Genomic DNA, 18248 nt, shown 5'->3' on the forward strand with positions numbered 1-18248 from the left:
TTTTTAACATGTTACTAAGGAGTCTATCCATTGTCAAACAATAAGATAATTATATTAAATTTAACTAAATTACGGCAAACGGAATTCAAACTTTGTGTAGGATAAAACACAATGACATAACTAGCATGGCTAAACTCAAATTATGTAAATGTATCTTTAATTATATAAATAATTAAATAAAAATAAATAGAGTAAGTGGTTGGGAATAATATATTTTTTTAGGAAAACTAATGAAAATGGTTTGAAAATTTTGAGTTTTAACGATAAGGACAAAATAAAGGGTAAAGTAAATAGTACCATAATTGACTTTTTAGTGTAAAAATGTGATTTTTCGTTAAAGTGAACAGTACCGGAAGTTTTTCGTTAAAGTTCTCTATTTTTTTTCCTTTCTTGTTTGGTCTTTGGTTTTAAGGGCAAGTAAGGTAACACAAGTCATTGACTTCCGTTTGTGTCCTTCGAGGTCCACTGCTTCCCTTCGAATAAAAAGCTGTAATTCAGACTCATTCTCCTCACAAATCTTTCTTTCTTTCTTCGCCACTCTCACAAATTTTCATACATACAATCCAACAAATTCCAAAACCTCTCAACATATTCCATCCAGCTAGCTGCACAAACTGATCCTTTTGTCCCTGGTTTTCTCTTCAAATGTGAAAGACCTTGCCTAGAAAAATGATGAATATGTTCTTCCCTCGATTTCTTCCTCATTCTCTTTTCTTTGTAGCTTGCTTTGTAACTTTTGCCTTTGGAGCTACTCGATTGCCAAATGATGAAGGTACGAGTAATTCACCTCAATATCTTTGTGTAATATCTTCCTTAGTTTCCTTTGTTTCATTCTATAAATGATGGTTTTAAGTTTGTTTGATAATCTTTTAGTTTTCAAAATTTGGTTTGGGTTGATTTTGGTTTTCAGTTTACATTTTTCCGAGAAGTGAAAACAGTTACCAATGAACTAATAATTAAAAATTAAAAATTAAAATAGTTATCAATCATATGATGCTGAGGTGCACTCTGTAGTTCTTGTCTATGCATCAATTTTTTTTTTTTACTATTTTGTTGAGCACGATGTTAATTTGCTGCCTTTTATTTTGCGTATATGTAGTGCAAACTTTGGAAGACATAGCAAAGAGACTGGGGAAGACGGACTGGAATTTCGGTGGAGACGCAGATCCATGCAGCGGCCAACTTCCATGGACTGATCTAAACGCACTCAAAGGATCTGAGAAGGCCATCAACTGTAATTGCTCCTCCACTGTCTGCCATATTACCGGAATGTAAACCTCTCTCTCTCTCTCTCTCTCTCTCTCTCTCAAAAACAAACATGCCCAACTCAGAATTAAGTGAGATTTTTTAATTTGCCTGGAATCATTATATAAATTGTAAGTTATTTATGTTAAAAAATTAATATAATTTGAAAAATAAAACTTTCTTTTACTTATATAATGACACGTGTTCTATGTTTTGAATTTTTCCACATCTCACAAGCTGATACCAAATATTCTTGTCGGCTTTTTGTGATTTAAATTGATGTGTATTTATTGGTGCCACCGACAAAGGTTTTTCCGGAATATTATTAGATCGTTGGGGATATTTACTTCGATTAGAATTAAGAAATTAAAATACTACTTGTTTTTTTATTAACGGGGAGACAAATTTGAATTTGGTACATCTTTTAAATCTAATAAGAGAAGTACCATTAGACCATCAACTAGTTAGTAAAATCTAATAAGAGAAGTACCATTAAATCTCATTCTACACTCTTTTTTCTGTTTCACCATAGAGAACATATCGTTAATATATATATATATATATATATATATATGGAAGTGTTATTAACATTCCAAAAATCTCATTCTACATGCACAAATGTTTTTTTTTCCTAATATAGAAAGTTTGGAGTGTAATGAGAATTTTGAGATGCTAATAACAATTATATATATATATATATATATATATATATATATATATATATCTCTCTCTACTAATTAATAAAACACTTATTGTCAACCAAAATCTTATGAAATTACCAGTTTAACCCTTTAATTAAAACAGAACATGAATAAGAAATATGAGGTAGAAATGTAATTTCACACAACCAAATCTTGCTGTTTTTTTTTTCAAAACATCACTTATATATAATTCTAACATATCTCTAATTAAAAAAAAAAATTCCCATGTTCTCTATCACTCCCTTCCTCTCTCCTATTTCAAAAACAAAAAAAAAAAAAAAAAATTCCTTACACTTTGTGTGTGCCCATGTGCTAGTGTGTGTGTATATATATATATATAAGAATAGTTTTATGTTTGAGACACCTTGTGACTATAGAATGTTACTTTACAGTGAAAAGAGTTGGAAAGATATATATATATATATATATATATAAGAATAGTTTTATGTTTGTATAGTTCTCTTGTTTGAGACACGTTGTGAATATAGAATGTTACTTTATAGTGAAAAGAGTTGGAAAGAAGTTGTTAATAATAGATTACCGAGATAAATAGGTGATTCTTTGTTTTCAATTTATTTGACACATAATATGCATATAAGATTATTGCGTTAATAAACACCAATTTAAGTACTTAATGTGTCATCAAATTTTGTAAAAGAACATATGTTTAATCTAAAAAAGTTGGAAAAAATGCAAGAGATTCTAATTACTCCTTTTTCTGTTTCACCATAGAGAACATATCGTTAATATATATATATATATATATATATATATATATATATATATAATTAGTATATATATATGGAAGTGTTATTAGCACTTCAAAAATCTCATTCTACACTCATTCTACTAATTAATAAAACACTCATTGTCAACCAAAACTCTATGAAATTACTAGTTTAACCCTCTAATTAAAACAGAACATGAATAAGAAATATGGGGTTGAAATGTAATTTCACAACTGTCAACCAAAACCATATGAAATTACCAGTTTAACTCTCTAATTAAAACAAAACATGAATAAGAAATATGGGGCAGAAATGTAATTTCACACAACCAAATTTTGTTTTTTTTTTCAAAGCCTCACCTACATGTAATTCTAACATATCTCTAATTTAAAAAAAAAAAAAAACTTCTGACGTTCTCTATCACTCCCTTCCTCTCTCCTTCTATTAAAAAAAAAAAAAAATTTCTCACACACTTTGTGTGTGCCCATATGCTAGTGTGTGTGTATATATATAGATATGAATAGTTTTATGTTTGTATAGTTCTTTTGTTTGAGACACGTTGTGAATATAGAATGTTACTTTACAGCGAAAAGAGTTGGAAATAAGTTGTTAATAATAGATTACCGAGAGAAATAAGTGATTCTTTGTCATAATATGCATATGAGATTATTGCGTTAATAAACACCAATTTAAGTACTTAATGTGTCACTTAGTTTTTTTTTTTACTTGTAAGTGAGAGGTTTTAGGTTCGATTATGGCCAAAGGCGTATTTGAACCATATAATTACTAACTCATTATGAGGTTTAGACAACTCTCTCATGCCTTAGTGTAGATAATCGTTTATTAAAAAAAAAAACTTAATGTGATAAAGAGAACATAAGTTGGAAAATAAACGTTGGGTTATATAGAATTGTCATTGATTAACTTATTTCTTAAGCCATTAAAAATTGCTCATTAAATTTTTCTTTCCTGGATAAATAGTTTGCTCGTTGTGTTTTGAACGAGCTCCATCTCATGATATATAGAACTATTAAGAGAAAAAGAAAGAAAAAGTTGAGAAAATAAAGAAAAAGCAACGTACAGATTAGGCGCCTTTTGTTGTGAAAAGGTTGAGAAGGATAAGATCAAAGTTTTTCAGTCTTTGTCATAAGAATAAACACTAAAAGAAAAAACAAGAAAGGTCTATGTCCACGTACCATCCAGTGACATTGTATAATATCCACATGAAGACTTTTTAGGTCAATGAATCTTAATGAGCAGAAAATTTTGTAATTGTTCATTATTCAAGCAAATAATTTAAGTGTTATAAAATAGGTGAGGGAATACGAAAAAAAAATATCATTTTCTCTATGTGTAATATGATATTTGGTGTACCACTTGAAAAAATCTCTTCTCAATCAGCGTTGTCTCCTACAAAGAAAATTAACTATGCATGTAAGAGAGGAAAATAGCTTATATTGAACAATTTTTTTTTATTTATTAAACAAAGCTTCATATAAACAGAGCTTTATAAAATTTACGTTGAATCATATATTAATACGTGTAAATTTTTCTTAGCGTGATATATATTATTATATTAAAAATATTGAAAAAAAAAAATCGTTCTATCTAAACTGCTCACAAATGTGCGAGGAGAAATGTTGATTAGAAGGTTGGAATTCGGTTTTGTGGACCCCACGTCTATTTGCTATAAGTATCAATCAATTTTTCACTAAATGTCCCCAAACCTAACCCTATGCCCATGAAACCTCCAAAATAAAGTAGGAATTATAAGGCCTAGTGTGGGCACCATCGAGTTGTCTATTGGCAACTTGGCACGTCGTATTCACTCATTCAACCTTACGTCGGGCAAGGTAGCTAGGCCAATTGATTCCAATTGGATTTGAGGGATGTTAGTTTAATAGCACAGTCGAGCTCGTTTCTTTCTTTGGGATTTTCTCACACCCCGACCCTAGCTTCAAAGGGATTTTTTAGTGCGTTGAGAATACGGTTCGGTACATCAAGTATCATAATACAAATATTTAAATACATGGAAAAAAATTTCTACCACTTGCATTATGACACTTAATGTACCGAACCTTCTTCCTAACACAATGAAAATTTTGCCTAGGTTCGTGGCGTAAAAATTTGAAGCTCTTATTGTGTATGTGAAGTAAGTAAATGTTGCTACTGTTTAGAGTTATGAAAAGTGATTATCACTCATCTTTTTCTCTTCATGCACACTGTTAAATTCTGTTTTTGACGAAACAAGGGGCATAAATAAAAATAAATTGAATCAAATTTCTTAGAACTATAAACTATTCTTGACGTGCAAGTCAGGATTGAAAATTTCGATTTCCACCAATTCAGTTTTTGTTGGAACAAAATTATGATGAAAATTGGAATATATCTTAAAATTCTCAAATGGGTTTCGGCCGCCTTACACTAGAACGGGCTTAGCCGTCCGTACACTAGTTGGGTTTCCATTTCCCAATACTTTACCCCTCCAGATTTTTTATTTTTTCTTCAACCCGCAACCAATTGGAAGTTTTTCTTGATCTAATAAGAACTTCTTGTGCCTTGAAATTCAAGAAAATGCAAAAAGACTAATCTATTTCTCTTATTGAATGAACAACAAAACATTCAACCCTACCATGTACAGCAATTCAACTTAACTTATCTGCAAAATCGAGTTCTGGGATGTGACCAATTTGCTCAATTACTATAACAATGTGTTTCTGATCTGGTTATGAGCCAGCATAGATGTTCCATGTCATGCTGAGTTGTTAGGACTTTGGTATTACCGCTGTGCTGTATTTAGGCTTGATTCTTGCATACTTGATCAACGTATAATTGTACGTAGTCACCATGATTCTTGCATACTTATTATACACATACAACTCTGTATTGACAAAGTTATTAGTTGCAAAGTTAATGAAAGAATGATTCACAGTGTGCTTGTAACAAATACACATTTACCGTTTGTGTAATTCCTCAAGTTTTATTCTTTCTAAAGAACATTGGACATTTTCCTTCGGTTTTAAAGTAAGAAAACCAGTTCCTTCTTCCTATTTAATTCCCTGACCAAAAGTAAGCATTTTCTGTGATAAATTAGCGTTTTACCTGTTTGGTCTCATTTCTGTGGCAGTTTTTCCTTTTAGTCACAGTATAGATGTGTAATGGATATCTGTTAATTTGCAACTAATCTTTGAAACTCTGTTTTCCGATGAAACACAGAGTTCTAAAAGCCCAAGATTTGCAAGGAACACTCCCACTCGAGCTGGTAAATCTCACCTATCTTCAAGAAATGTAAGCACATTTTTACCCCTCCAAGTTTACATTATTTAAAATAAAATAACTATGTGTCGTGTAAATGGTTTATTCTAATTTCATATATAGCTTACCTTTATATATGTTGTCAATGAGACAATAACTGGTTTCTTTCTTTCTCCTTCAGCGACCTCACCCGCAACTACCTGAGCGGTACCATCCCTCCAGAATGGAGCTCTCTTCCACTTCTGAACATGTACTGTCTTCTCTCAAACTGCATGCATTTTTGTGTTTGATGTTCATGTCATGTTCTTTTTGCTTTATTTGGTCACTCCAATGTTCTTCAGCCATTTCTTTCTTAAACTATGAATCTACTACATTGGGTTTTGTTCATGATGATGGGCTTCCGTGGTCATGAGGCATTTGAATTATAAATATTGAATCGAACACATGGGGGTGTATTGACGAACATGTTACTGTTATTGATCCTCTTGCTTGATAAAAGTGATCTTAAGACTATAGTTTTTGATGCAGATCCCTTGTTGGAAATCGTTTGACAGGTTCTATCCCCAAAGAGCTCGGAAACATCACCACTCTGAAGAGTTTGTGAGTGTTGATTGCGCATTTGTTTCTTGCTTACCCCATTTGATTCTATGATGATCCTTAATGATGTTTTTTTAATCAATGGAATTGAATTTGTTTGTATAGGGACATCAATATCAATAATTTCTCTGGACCTCTCCCTCGGGAGCTTGGATCTTGGGCCAACATAGAAAGAATGTAAGAGCCCTATTCAAATTCTACCGTGTTAAAAAGTATTTGGTTTATTTGGAATTTTCTTTCTTGTAGACAAATTCTGGATGTTTTCACCAGTAAATCATCTACTTCTTTATCATTGATACATTGCTATATCTGTTTCATACTTAGGCTGCTTTCCTCAAACAACTTTACTGGGGAGTTGCCAGAAACATTTGCAATGCTTACCAAAATAAAGGACTTGTAAGCTTCTGTGGCTCTTTCTTCTTAAAGGTTTCCTGATCACTTATACATTCTTTTTACTGCTTTCTGATACTAATTCGTAGTATTTTCCCTTTTCCAATCATTATGCAGTCGGGTTAGTGACAGTCACTTTTCAGGGCAGATACCTGATTTTATTAAGAACTGGACAAATCTTGACAAACTGTGAGTGTTTTTCTTTTGTGTGTCATATTTCTGCTATTTGATTTGAATATTATCACTAATTCAAATGTTATAACTCGTTAAAACAGATTGATTCAGGCTAGCGGTTTGACAGGGCCAATTCCTTCTGGCATTTCTCTTTTGACAAGCTTGACTGACTTGTTAGTATATCTCGTCTCTATTTATAAATACAAAACGATTAGCGAAATGTGTAGTTTATGTTCATGGCCCAATTTTAACATGCAGGAGAATCACTGACTTGAGTGGACCTGAATCACCCATTCCTTCGCTTGATAAGATGAAAAACATGAAGACACTGTGAGTTAATGGTTCCATGACACAAAATTTCTGTCTGTACCAGAAGTCTTCTGTAAACTCAAAGCTTTGGTGTCTGTTGCAGGATGTTGAGGAATTGCAACCTTACTGGACAGCTACCTCCATATCTTGGGGAAATGACTAAATTGAAAACTTTGTAAGTACAAATGTATTCGTCCCTATTTTTTCCGACTTCAGATAAAAAAATTTCTTCTAGATGTGATTCTACTAATTTAAGGATTATTAAAGTGACTTGGACGATGTTGGAGGGACATTATGTTTCTGTATTTATTAAGAGAACATCTCCTTCAGATGACATTTCCCTCTCTGCAGAGAGCATATCTAAACTGCATTTGCTATTTGTTTGTGCAGAGACCTCAGCTTTAACCAGCTGACTGGAGAAATTCCAAGCAGCTTCGCTAGTCTACCAAAATTGGAGTATATGTAAGCAATTGGAATGACCAATCTAGTCTTTCTTATATGAAATTCACGCAGACATTCTTCAATGGTTTTGTTACACCCCAGCCTGACAAGCTGGAAGTATTTCCAATCACGATTACTATAATTATGAGTCACGGGTTAAACTGCAACAAGACTTAGTTTATTCATTAGAGTCATCACTACTCATGCAATTGACTGACATAAGGTGATCACCTTTAGATGTGTCTTTCAGATGGAAGTAATGATCTAATGCACCCAGAGTTGGCAAACTCAAATTTTCAAACCTTTACAAAGAAATTCCTAAGAACAAACGCTATATTTTTTACTGAGTTTTTCTGTATTCATTTTTTTAGATTCTTAACTGGAAACTTACTGACTGGACGTGTACCTGCTGGGCTGAAAAACAACGTGTAAGCTTCTCTTCCAAATGTTACTCTTTAGTTACTAAGGAAATTTATGCTGTTTTTTTACTAAGATAGATATAAAACTATTATATCAAAAACTTCATTCGAACCATGTTAATGCCTACCTCTTTCTCCTCACCCTTGTTTCCTTTTGTACTGACATACTACATCTGGAAAAGAATTTGTTAGTGCTTCTTTGATTCTGGTTTATGAAACCTCAATGAATATGAGAACTGGAGAAGATGATTAATACTGAAAATGAAGGGATGAAGAAAATCCTTCTTAATTCGACATTCTCTCAATCTCTCTCTCTCTCTCTCTCTCACAAGTCGTGCAAAGAGAATATTACCATTAGCAAAACACAGCTGGATCCTTGGACATCACAAAGTGATCTCAGCCACACATCTAACTATTTTCTAGGATCATCACACATGGCATTACTTGCCTTACATCTTTGAACCTCACACTTGGCAATATTACAACTCAAGTGAATACACACTTAAGCTCATAACTTATTTCACTGATTCTAATCAGCTAGAGAATTACAATTCAATAGAATTTGCATCATAGCTCTTTTTGTGCAGTGATCTTTCCTATAACAGCCTCGCCAGAGAGGATGGAAGTTGTCAATCAGGAGGCGGCATGTGAGAATGTCTTCATTAGCTTGAAGTTAATCTGTTCGTGTTATGTGGAGAAAAGCTTAACTTTTCATTTGTGTCAATTTCTGCAGTAACTTGTTTGCAAGCTCGTCAAAAGGCAATAGTTCGTAAGTTCAAATTAATCGTCTCAAAGCATGCACCTATAAATTTACTTCGGTTTCCAACGGTGTATTCTGTACTATGTTTTTTTCCAACTTCTTCTTATTTATGATTGCTGACATTTTCTGTACCCTGAATTACTCTATCAGGAGAACTGTTTCATGTTTCAGAAAAAAAACTGCACAATGCCCACCATGTAGGCCGAGTTTCTACACAAATAATTACCTGTATTTTTTCAGTTCATTCTTTTTTAGTTTTCCTCCTCAATGGCTACTAATCTCCATTTTCTTTTTTCATAGATTTGTACTACTCGCTCCATATAAATTGTGGTGGGAATCAATTTACTGTCCCTGGAAAGAATGGTACACAATATGATGATGACATATTTTCAGCTGGACCATCATTTTCCGAGAGCAAAACAAATTGGGCATTAAGCAGCACCGGTTATTTCCCTGATGATGACCGCACTACGGACTCCTTTATATGGACTAATGAAACTAGACTCTCTATGGCCAATCCTGAACTATACATAAACGCACGCCTTTCTCCCATCTCTCTAACTTATTTTGGGTTTTGTTTGGGAAATGGAAGCTACACTGTAAGCCTCCATTTTGCAGAGATAATGTTTAGAAATGGCAAAACATATAGAAGCGTGGGAAGGCGCATATTCGATATTTACATTCAGGTAACTATCGCATCAACTTCCATGTATACTCACCAGTGATTATTCTAATTTTCAACAAGCATTGTTTATATTTTGGTCGATTTGAATGTTAACTTTCACATTTATGATCATGAAATGTTAAGCAACTAAATTAGCATATATACATATATATTGCAGGGAAAACTAGTGATGAAGGACTTCAATATCATGGATGACGCTCGTGTGTTTGGTGATGTAGTCATAAAGAACTTTACTGCTCCTGTAACTAATAATACATTGGAGATTCGTTTATATTGGGCCGGGAAAGGGACCACAGGCATCCCTGTTAGAGGAGTCTATGGTCCTCTTATTTCAGCTATTTCAGTAGTCCCAAGTAAGTTTTCACTGATCTGAGCTTCGTCTAATTACCATGCGTCAAGCACATGCATTGATATATCTACTAAATTACGAGATCCGACTTCAGTTCTGCAAGGTTCTTCAATATTTCATTTCCCTTGTATTTTCATAAAAATGCTTCTGCGCTTTTCTCCTGTTTTACTTAGTTTGAGCCAAGACTTGAAGAAATACTCTCTTAAATTTTCTTATCACATAATATGCTGTTTTTTTTTTCTAGGTGACGGTATGCGCTTTTAAATACAACAAAATTCAACTTCGAGGATTTTTAATTATTCACATGAAAACAATCCAGTTCACTTAAGAAAACATGTATATAATATTTACAACCATCCAAAGAAAGTTTGTTCGAGGGATTACTTCATATACTATCTACTATTTAAGGATACCCCAGAGACCGGGTTCAATCTTCTGTTTTTGTGTGCATTAGATAGCTGGTTGAATAATCCACTCTCATATCAATTACATTTACATTTACTCTAATTTAAGCTATATTCTTTCTTCGGACAGACTTTGTTCCCCCACCAAAACCTGTAAGTGACACATCAACTGGTGGAAGTGGCAGCGTGCCTGTAGGTGCCGTGGTTGGAATTGTAGTTGGAGGAGTCTTCATTGTACTACTGATATTTGGTATTCTTTGGAAGAGAGGCCTCCTAGGACAACAAAAGACATTGGAGGATGGTATTAATTTGCAGTTTATTCTGTTATACTGGTTTTTCCCTTTTTGTTTCTCCATTACTTTTTCTTATCGAACTTTTTTCTTAACTAGGAACAATATTTATGCTATTTTGCATGGTTCTCATGCATATTGACGTCCACACACAAAGATAGTAATTATTTGGATATTGAGCTTTCCGGCACTTTGATGTTGCTATAATATATTTATCGTCCAAACTCATGATGCAGAGTGGCTGCCTATAGATTCAGTTACTAGTTAAATTCAAGAATCAGGAACAAAATATTAAGAACTAAGAATTCTATCCTTCTGAAAGTTTTCTTAGACACAATATCTTATGAGTTTTACTTGTTATACAGATTTGAAGGGTGTGGACCTGCAAACTGGTAAATTTACCTTCAAGCAACTCAAAGATGCCACAAGCAACTTTGACAAAGCCAATAAGATTGGTGAAGGTGGTTTTGGATCGGTTTATAAGGTATTCTTCGGAGCCAATATTTATTAATGTATTACATTTTTTTCTAATTTGATACTGTCCGTTCCTAATGAAAGTTAATTTGCTCCATAGTGATGTAAATTTGACTATCTTTCTCAAATGCAGGGCGTTCTAGCAGATGGCACCGCAATAGCTGTTAAGCAGCTTTCTTCCAAATCAAAGCAAGGGAATCGTGAATTTGTTAATGAGATTGGCATGATTTCTGCTCTGCAACACCCTCATCTTGTCAAGCTCCACGGATGTTGTATTGAAGGAAATCAACTATTGCTTGTCTATGAGTACCTGGAAAATAATAGCGTTGCTCATGCTTTGTTCAGTAAATATCAGTCTCATTTGCCAAAAGTTCATTTCATTCATACAGTGGGCATAAAAGATCTTATGCACTAAAAATATGTCCTTTACAACTAATTTTGTTTATTTTGGCAAATTGAAGGGGAAAAAGAAAGTCATTTGAAGTTGGATTGGCCAACAAGGCACAAGATTTGTATTGGTACAGCAAGAGGTTTGGCTTATCTTCATGAGGAATCAAGATTGAAGGTCGTTCATAGAGACATCAAGGCTACTAATGTTCTGCTTGATAAAAATCTTAACCCGAAAATATCCGACTTTGGATTGGCCAAGCTTGATGAAGAGGATAATACACACATTAGCACTCGTATTGCTGGAACTTAGTGAGTCCCTACACTTTTATTTATCTTCATATTCTCATGTTTTAATCTTCTTCCACCGTGAAAAAAGAAGATAGAGCCAAAGGAAAGTCTCTAACTTACTTAATTTTCAACCCAACCAAATCCTTGTTGTTCAAGAAATTTGAAGGGCAGATTTGTTCTTTCAATATAGTTGTATTACTTATTATCTCTCTAACTATTGGATTAATCTTAAGTATTCAATTAGCAATATTTTTACTAATTATTTTAGCTCAATTTGGGTCAATGATATGATTTCATGATATTGCAGTGGATATATGGCGCCCGAATATGCAATGCGGGGTTATCTGACTGATAAAGCAGATGTTTATAGTTTTGGTATTCTCGTATTGGAAATTGTTAGCGGGAGAAACAACACAACTTACCGGAAAAAGGAAGAAAGCTTTTATCTTCTTGATTGGGTAACATGAATCTACTACTTCCTAATTTAACTTCAAATTTTCTTAATATGCCTTATATGTGTGTAAGTACGTTTGAATCGATGAAGTTTAATCCAAAGACAAAATTTATATTGCTTTTGTTACTTCCATTTTTTGTAGGCACGACTTCTAAAAGAGCAAGGGAATTTGATGGACCTAGTTGATCCAAGGTTGGGATCAGACTTTAATAAAGAGGAGATGATTGTTGCAATCAATGTGGCTCTCCTTTGTTGCAATGTTACTTCGACAGCTAGGCCTACCATGTCTTCGGTTGTGAGCATGCTTGAAGGAAAGGCTATTGTTCATGAGTCGGTCTCGAATCCAAATGCTGAGAGTATTGAGATCGATGCAATGAGGAAACATTTTCAATCTAGTTTTGGTAGGGGCACAGGCGAGAAACAGATAGAAACGGGGTCAACTGAAGGGCCATGGACTGCTTCGTCTGCGTCTGCTCACGATCTGTATCCCGTCAATCCTGATTCAGATTACTGGGAGAACAGAAGCGTGAGAACTTGAGCTGCACGGTTATCAGTTTGACTCAACCTTAGCACACTCAAACATATCAGCTAATTAATCATTTGTATTTCCTTTATAACTCTTTGTTGGCGTGAATCAACCATATAGTTTGGGAATGTGATCATGTGATTGATTCCTTTTATAATTGAGATTCTTATTCCCTATTTTATAGGACCACTTGTACCATGATCATTGGGTGTCTTTTCATTAAAGGAGAACTGTAGCTCCGTGTGCTTTGAAAAAACTGGCTTTTTTTCAAAGCAGCAAATAGCAGCTTCAGCTTTTCCTTTGATTTTCAGCTTATTCTCACAGCAGCTTCCAAAATAAGCCTTTTTTTTTCAGTTTACCAAACACAAAAATGACCCTCAGCTTTTTTTCACAGTGGCTTTTTTTTTTAAAATCACCTCAATCCCAAACGGGGCCTAAGAGGAGAGGGTTATATTATGTGGATGATGTGGTACCGGGCCGAGTCAACCATGTCCGTAGTGGTCACAATAACAAGATCAAGCAAATTCGGCTATGGCATCGTCGACTAGGACATGCATCCTTTGGTTATTTAAAAAAATTACTTTTGTCCTTATTTAATGACATTTCAGACTCTGATTTTCAATGTAATGATTGCATTCTTGCAAAAAGTCATCGTACTTCTTATTATTTGAGTTTCAATAAAAGAACAGTGCCTTTTGAGATAATTCATTCAGATGTTTGGGGCCTTCACCAATAGTAACGCACCATGGAATTCGTTAGTATGTTACGTTTGTCAATGATTGCACCAGAATGACTTGGCTCTATATTATGAAACAAAAGAGTGATGTTGGGCAAATCTTTCAACAGTTTTATCGCATGATTGGAAGTCAAATTTCTCTTTTGTCCTATCAAAGTTCTTCGAACTGATAATGGTGGAGAATATCTTAATTCGAAGCTACCACAATTTTTTCACGGCGCACGACATACTTCATGAGACTACTTATCCTCAAACTCCTCAACAAAACGGTGTGGAAGAACACAAGAACAAACATATCTTGGAGACTACACGAGCTATTCTCATTAGAGCTCATGCCCCTCCTGCTTATTGGGCAGATGTAGTTATGTATTCCGTTTATCTCTTTAATCGAATGCCTTCTCAAGTTCATGACTTTTGAACTCCCATGGAAATCTTAACAGATCATGTTACTTTACCATCCTCTCTCCAATTATCACCTCGCATATTTGGGTGCGTGGCCTAAGTGTATCTTCACAAGAATCAACGAAGTAAATTGAATCTGTGTGCCGTTCGTTGTGTCTTTTTTGGATTTAATAGCCAACAAAAAGGATACTGGTGCTACCATTCACCCACTAAGCAATTTTATGTCACCATAGATATCACGTTTTTCGAAACAGAGATGTTCTTCATCACTAATCAAACCCACTCTACCCTTATAGGGAAGTTGCATAGTACAACAAATGAAGAATATAGTGGGTTTGATGTCCCACTTGAACGAGACAGCTCAGGTAGCCCATTTGATGGATCTGGGCCCAATAACAGTTCTGGAGAGACCGAGATGGCAGATTGAGACTTCAGCAATAATTCAGGCCGAGTTTCAAGAAGAATGGGCCACGACATCAGTTCATGCAAGCCAGCATACAACCCAGTAATGGACCATAGCACACCGAGCTAAATAAGTCCACAAATGGGCCACGATACCGCTAGTCAAAGAGGGCAAATTCCAATGGCCTCTGACCTTGACTCACGTGACACACCTAAGCAACAATATGCAATGGACCTATACAGTTAATGTAGGCAGAATAAATTAATTGGTCTTCGAGCGATACGAAGACCATGCAAATGGAAAATAACCCCTCATCCTTCTCCATCGGTACACGCTCATGTGCTCGTGGATATTTAAGAGGTACATTCTCACACTTTGGGTATGGTTGAAAATTCTTATATTTTACCTCTAGGCAAAATTGTGGGAAACCACCTAATAGGTTTTCTCCTGATGGAAAAGAGAGATATGCGATTGCACAGTATGTGTCTACTTATCAACTATAGCCCAAGTACCAAGCCTTGGTGAATGAAATGGCTAAGATTAAAATTCCAATAAAAGTGGAAGAGGCCTTGTGAGATCCTCGTTGGACATAAGCTATGGAAGTAGAAATGGAAGCTTTACAGAAGAATGGAACGTGGAATGTGGTACCACTACCACGAGGGAAGAGACCCGTGGGATGTAAATCGGTATTTACCATAAAGCACAAAGCAGATGGATTGATTGATAGATCAAGGCAAGATTGGTAGCAAAAAGGTACACGTAGACATTTGGGGTTGACTACTAGGAAACATTTGCTCTGGTAGAAAAAATGAATACTATTCGAGTTCTTTTGTCCTTAATTGTTAACTTAGATTGGTCATTGAAACAATTTGATGTGAAAATGCTTTCTTACATAGAGACTTGGAAGAAGTATACATAGATTTTTCACCAGGACATGAAGTGCCAAATGGAGCATGAAAAGTATGTAAACTTTGAAAGGCTCTCTATGTACTCAAACAGTCACCTAGAGCGTGGTTTGAAAGATTCATTGAAACAATGAAGAAGTATGGCTATAGACAGGAAAATACAGATCACACCCTGTTTATCAAATGCATGGGAGGTAAAGTTACTTTATTGATAATCTATGCGGATCATATGGTAGTCACCGGTGACGATACAAAATAGATAAAAAGGTTGCAGGAATATCTTTCTTCAGAATTTGAGATGAAAGATCTAGAGGGAGATGTGAAAGATCTATGGGGCTTGAAAGACTTCATGGGCATTGAAGTTGCTCGTTTTTGTGACGGTATTTATTTGTCTCAGTAGAAGTATGTTCTTGATCTTCTTTCTAAAACTGGAATGTTGGCTTATAAACCAGAGGAAACTCCCATTGTGCAGAACCATCATTTGGCAATCTACCAAGATCAAGTTCCTACCAATAAAGTAAGATATCAAAGATTGGTAGGATGTTTGATTTACCTATCGCTTACACGGCGAAATATTGCTTATGCAGTCAGTGTTATTAGGCAGTTTATGCATGCTCCTAATGAAGATCACATGACAGTTATGATACGTATACTGAGTTATCTTAAAAGAGCACCAGGTAGAAGATTACTCTTCAAGAAACATGGACAAATGGAGGTAAAGGGGTATACTAATGCTGATTGGGCAGGAAACATTACTGATTGTCGCTCCACATCAAGCTACTTTACATTCGTGATAGGAAATCTAGTAACTTGGAGGAGTAAGAAGCAAAGTGTAGTGGCTAGATCCACGGTAGAAGAGGAGTATAGGGGGATGGTACATGGAAGTTGTGAATTGTTATGGCTTAAGATTCTCCTTAATGAGATTAGGTTTAAACCTCAAGGGGTTATGTTGTTATACTATTACAATCGAGTCACTAGGGAAATAACCAATAATCCAGTGCAACATGACCATACAAAGCATGTGGAGGTAGATAGACACTTCATCAAAGAAAAGTTAGACGTAAAGTTGATTGATATTCCGTACTTGAGGTCTGAAGAACAATTGGCTAATGTGTTAACTCATGCAATGCCAACAAGGATGTTTCAAGACTCACATAGCAAGTTGGCCTTATGAGATATCTACGCACCAACTTGAGGGGGAGTGTTGGCGTGAGTCAACCATATAGTTTAGGAATGTGATCATGTGATTGATTCCTTTTATAATTGAGATTCTTATTTCTTATTTTATAGGACCTCTTGTACAACTATATATTTACCTCCTAGAGAGAAGAATAATACATACAAATAAAATCAATGTGTACATCTTATGAGGAATTGTTAAGAGAAGGGACATTGCATGTGCTTATAAGTAAGTTTGGCTACTCTTGTGAGATGGTCTCTGGGCCTGATGTTTGTGCACGTCTTGGATCTCTGCGGAATAGGGCTTGTAAGCCCATAATGTACGACTAATGTACACAGTCTGTTAAGGGCAGAACAGTTATATTGAGTTTAAAATACATGTGGCTTGCTCTAACAAATCAGGATATTTTACGTCCCAACAGAGATGTGCCTTGATAATCATATGAGGTCAGTTTAATGTAATTATTTAATTGGTCATTAGAGTTGTCAGTTGTGGATAATTACAAAAGAGTATAATAAATGTACACCGAGTTACACATAGTCCTAAATTAGTACTTAGTCTAAAAACGCCAATAAGAACAAAAGATTCAACTTCTCGTCCTCATTATATCAGATCAACCTATTAAGCCACCATTACCAATACCTCCACAATTTGTAGATCGCAATGGATGCTTAAACAAAACAGATCCATCAAGGATCTGTAGAAGAAAAAAGACAAATCAATGACAAAACCCAATATATCAGAAGGTAGATCTGGAAAATTTCTGACCAAACTCGCTTGATTCAAAGTCCTAGAGACCTAGGGAGAAGACAAAACCTTGCAAGAGGCAATGAAGAATAAGCCTAGCACAAGAAGGCTAGGGAGAAAAAGCTCTCCACATAAATACGGGAGAGAGGCCCGATAGTCCTAGGACTCATTGTGAAGATTAGGCTTGGGTGATTGGTTTTCAGAAGGGATTAAGCAAAGTTAGTCATGAAATTATCATAAACTGTTATGTAGATGAGATTAGAAAATCACTATATGAGCATCTGAAAAGCATGTGAGAGTCAAGAGTGATTTGCAAATCCTTAATTACTTGGTTTCAGTCGTTTATAAATCCTTTTAACATGTCTTTACAATTCTTACACGGTGATTTTGTAATCTCTCATACCTAGCATTTTATAGTCCATTATTTACAAGCTTGGTAATACATAGGACTCTGGAATCCTTCCCCAAACATAGTCCAAAGGACTCACACCCACCAAATAAATTAGACAACAATACTAGCAATTGACATAAGTTTTAGTGAATTATTGGAAGTGAATTCTATATATTTCTTTTTGTTGCACTCACTTTTCATTTTTTATATCTGAATTGAATTCAGAAGAATTCAGGAAACAAAGTAGCCCAAAATGATCTATGTGAAAATTATTTTCATAAACTACATATATGTGTGTGTGTACAAAACAATTAATGTTCCATACCAACTTATATAGTCAACCAGCTGATAAACTGGAAAAGATGATGATAATGATAGCATTAATTTTTTTTTTGATCAATAGAACTTTCATTATATTAAAAAACTAATACAAGGGCCAAAAGGAACCCGATAAACAAACAACAGATAAGATAAAAGGCCCAAGCAGAATGAGAGTTACAACCCAAGATACAACTGGAGGCCGTCACAAACTTAGACCATAAGGCTGCAATAACAAACAACAAAAGAACCCTAATCTCAAGCTGCATAAATCAGACCACTGCCGT

At 34.8% G+C, this 18248-nt stretch overlaps 1 protein-coding gene across 2 annotated transcripts in view; it reads left to right on the forward strand.

Moving 5' to 3' along the window:
- Positions 1–452: 452 nt before the first annotated feature.
- LOC126589991 (probable leucine-rich repeat receptor-like serine/threonine-protein kinase At3g14840) overlaps positions 453–18248 on the forward strand; it is a 97655-nt gene continuing 79859 nt past the window's right edge. For both annotated transcript variants that reach the window (XM_050255457.1, XM_050255456.1), the window contains exon 1: positions 453–772. In XM_050255457.1, coding sequence (XP_050111414.1) covers positions 670–772 — 103 coding nt within the window. In that variant the 5' untranslated portion in view covers positions 453–669. The remainder of the gene's footprint in view (positions 773–18248) is intronic.

The sequence above is a fragment of the Malus sylvestris genome, chromosome 11 (genome assembly GCF_916048215.2).
Source record: "Malus sylvestris chromosome 11, drMalSylv7.2, whole genome shotgun sequence".
In the NCBI taxonomy this organism is placed as follows: domain Eukaryota; kingdom Viridiplantae; phylum Streptophyta; class Magnoliopsida; order Rosales; family Rosaceae; genus Malus; species Malus sylvestris.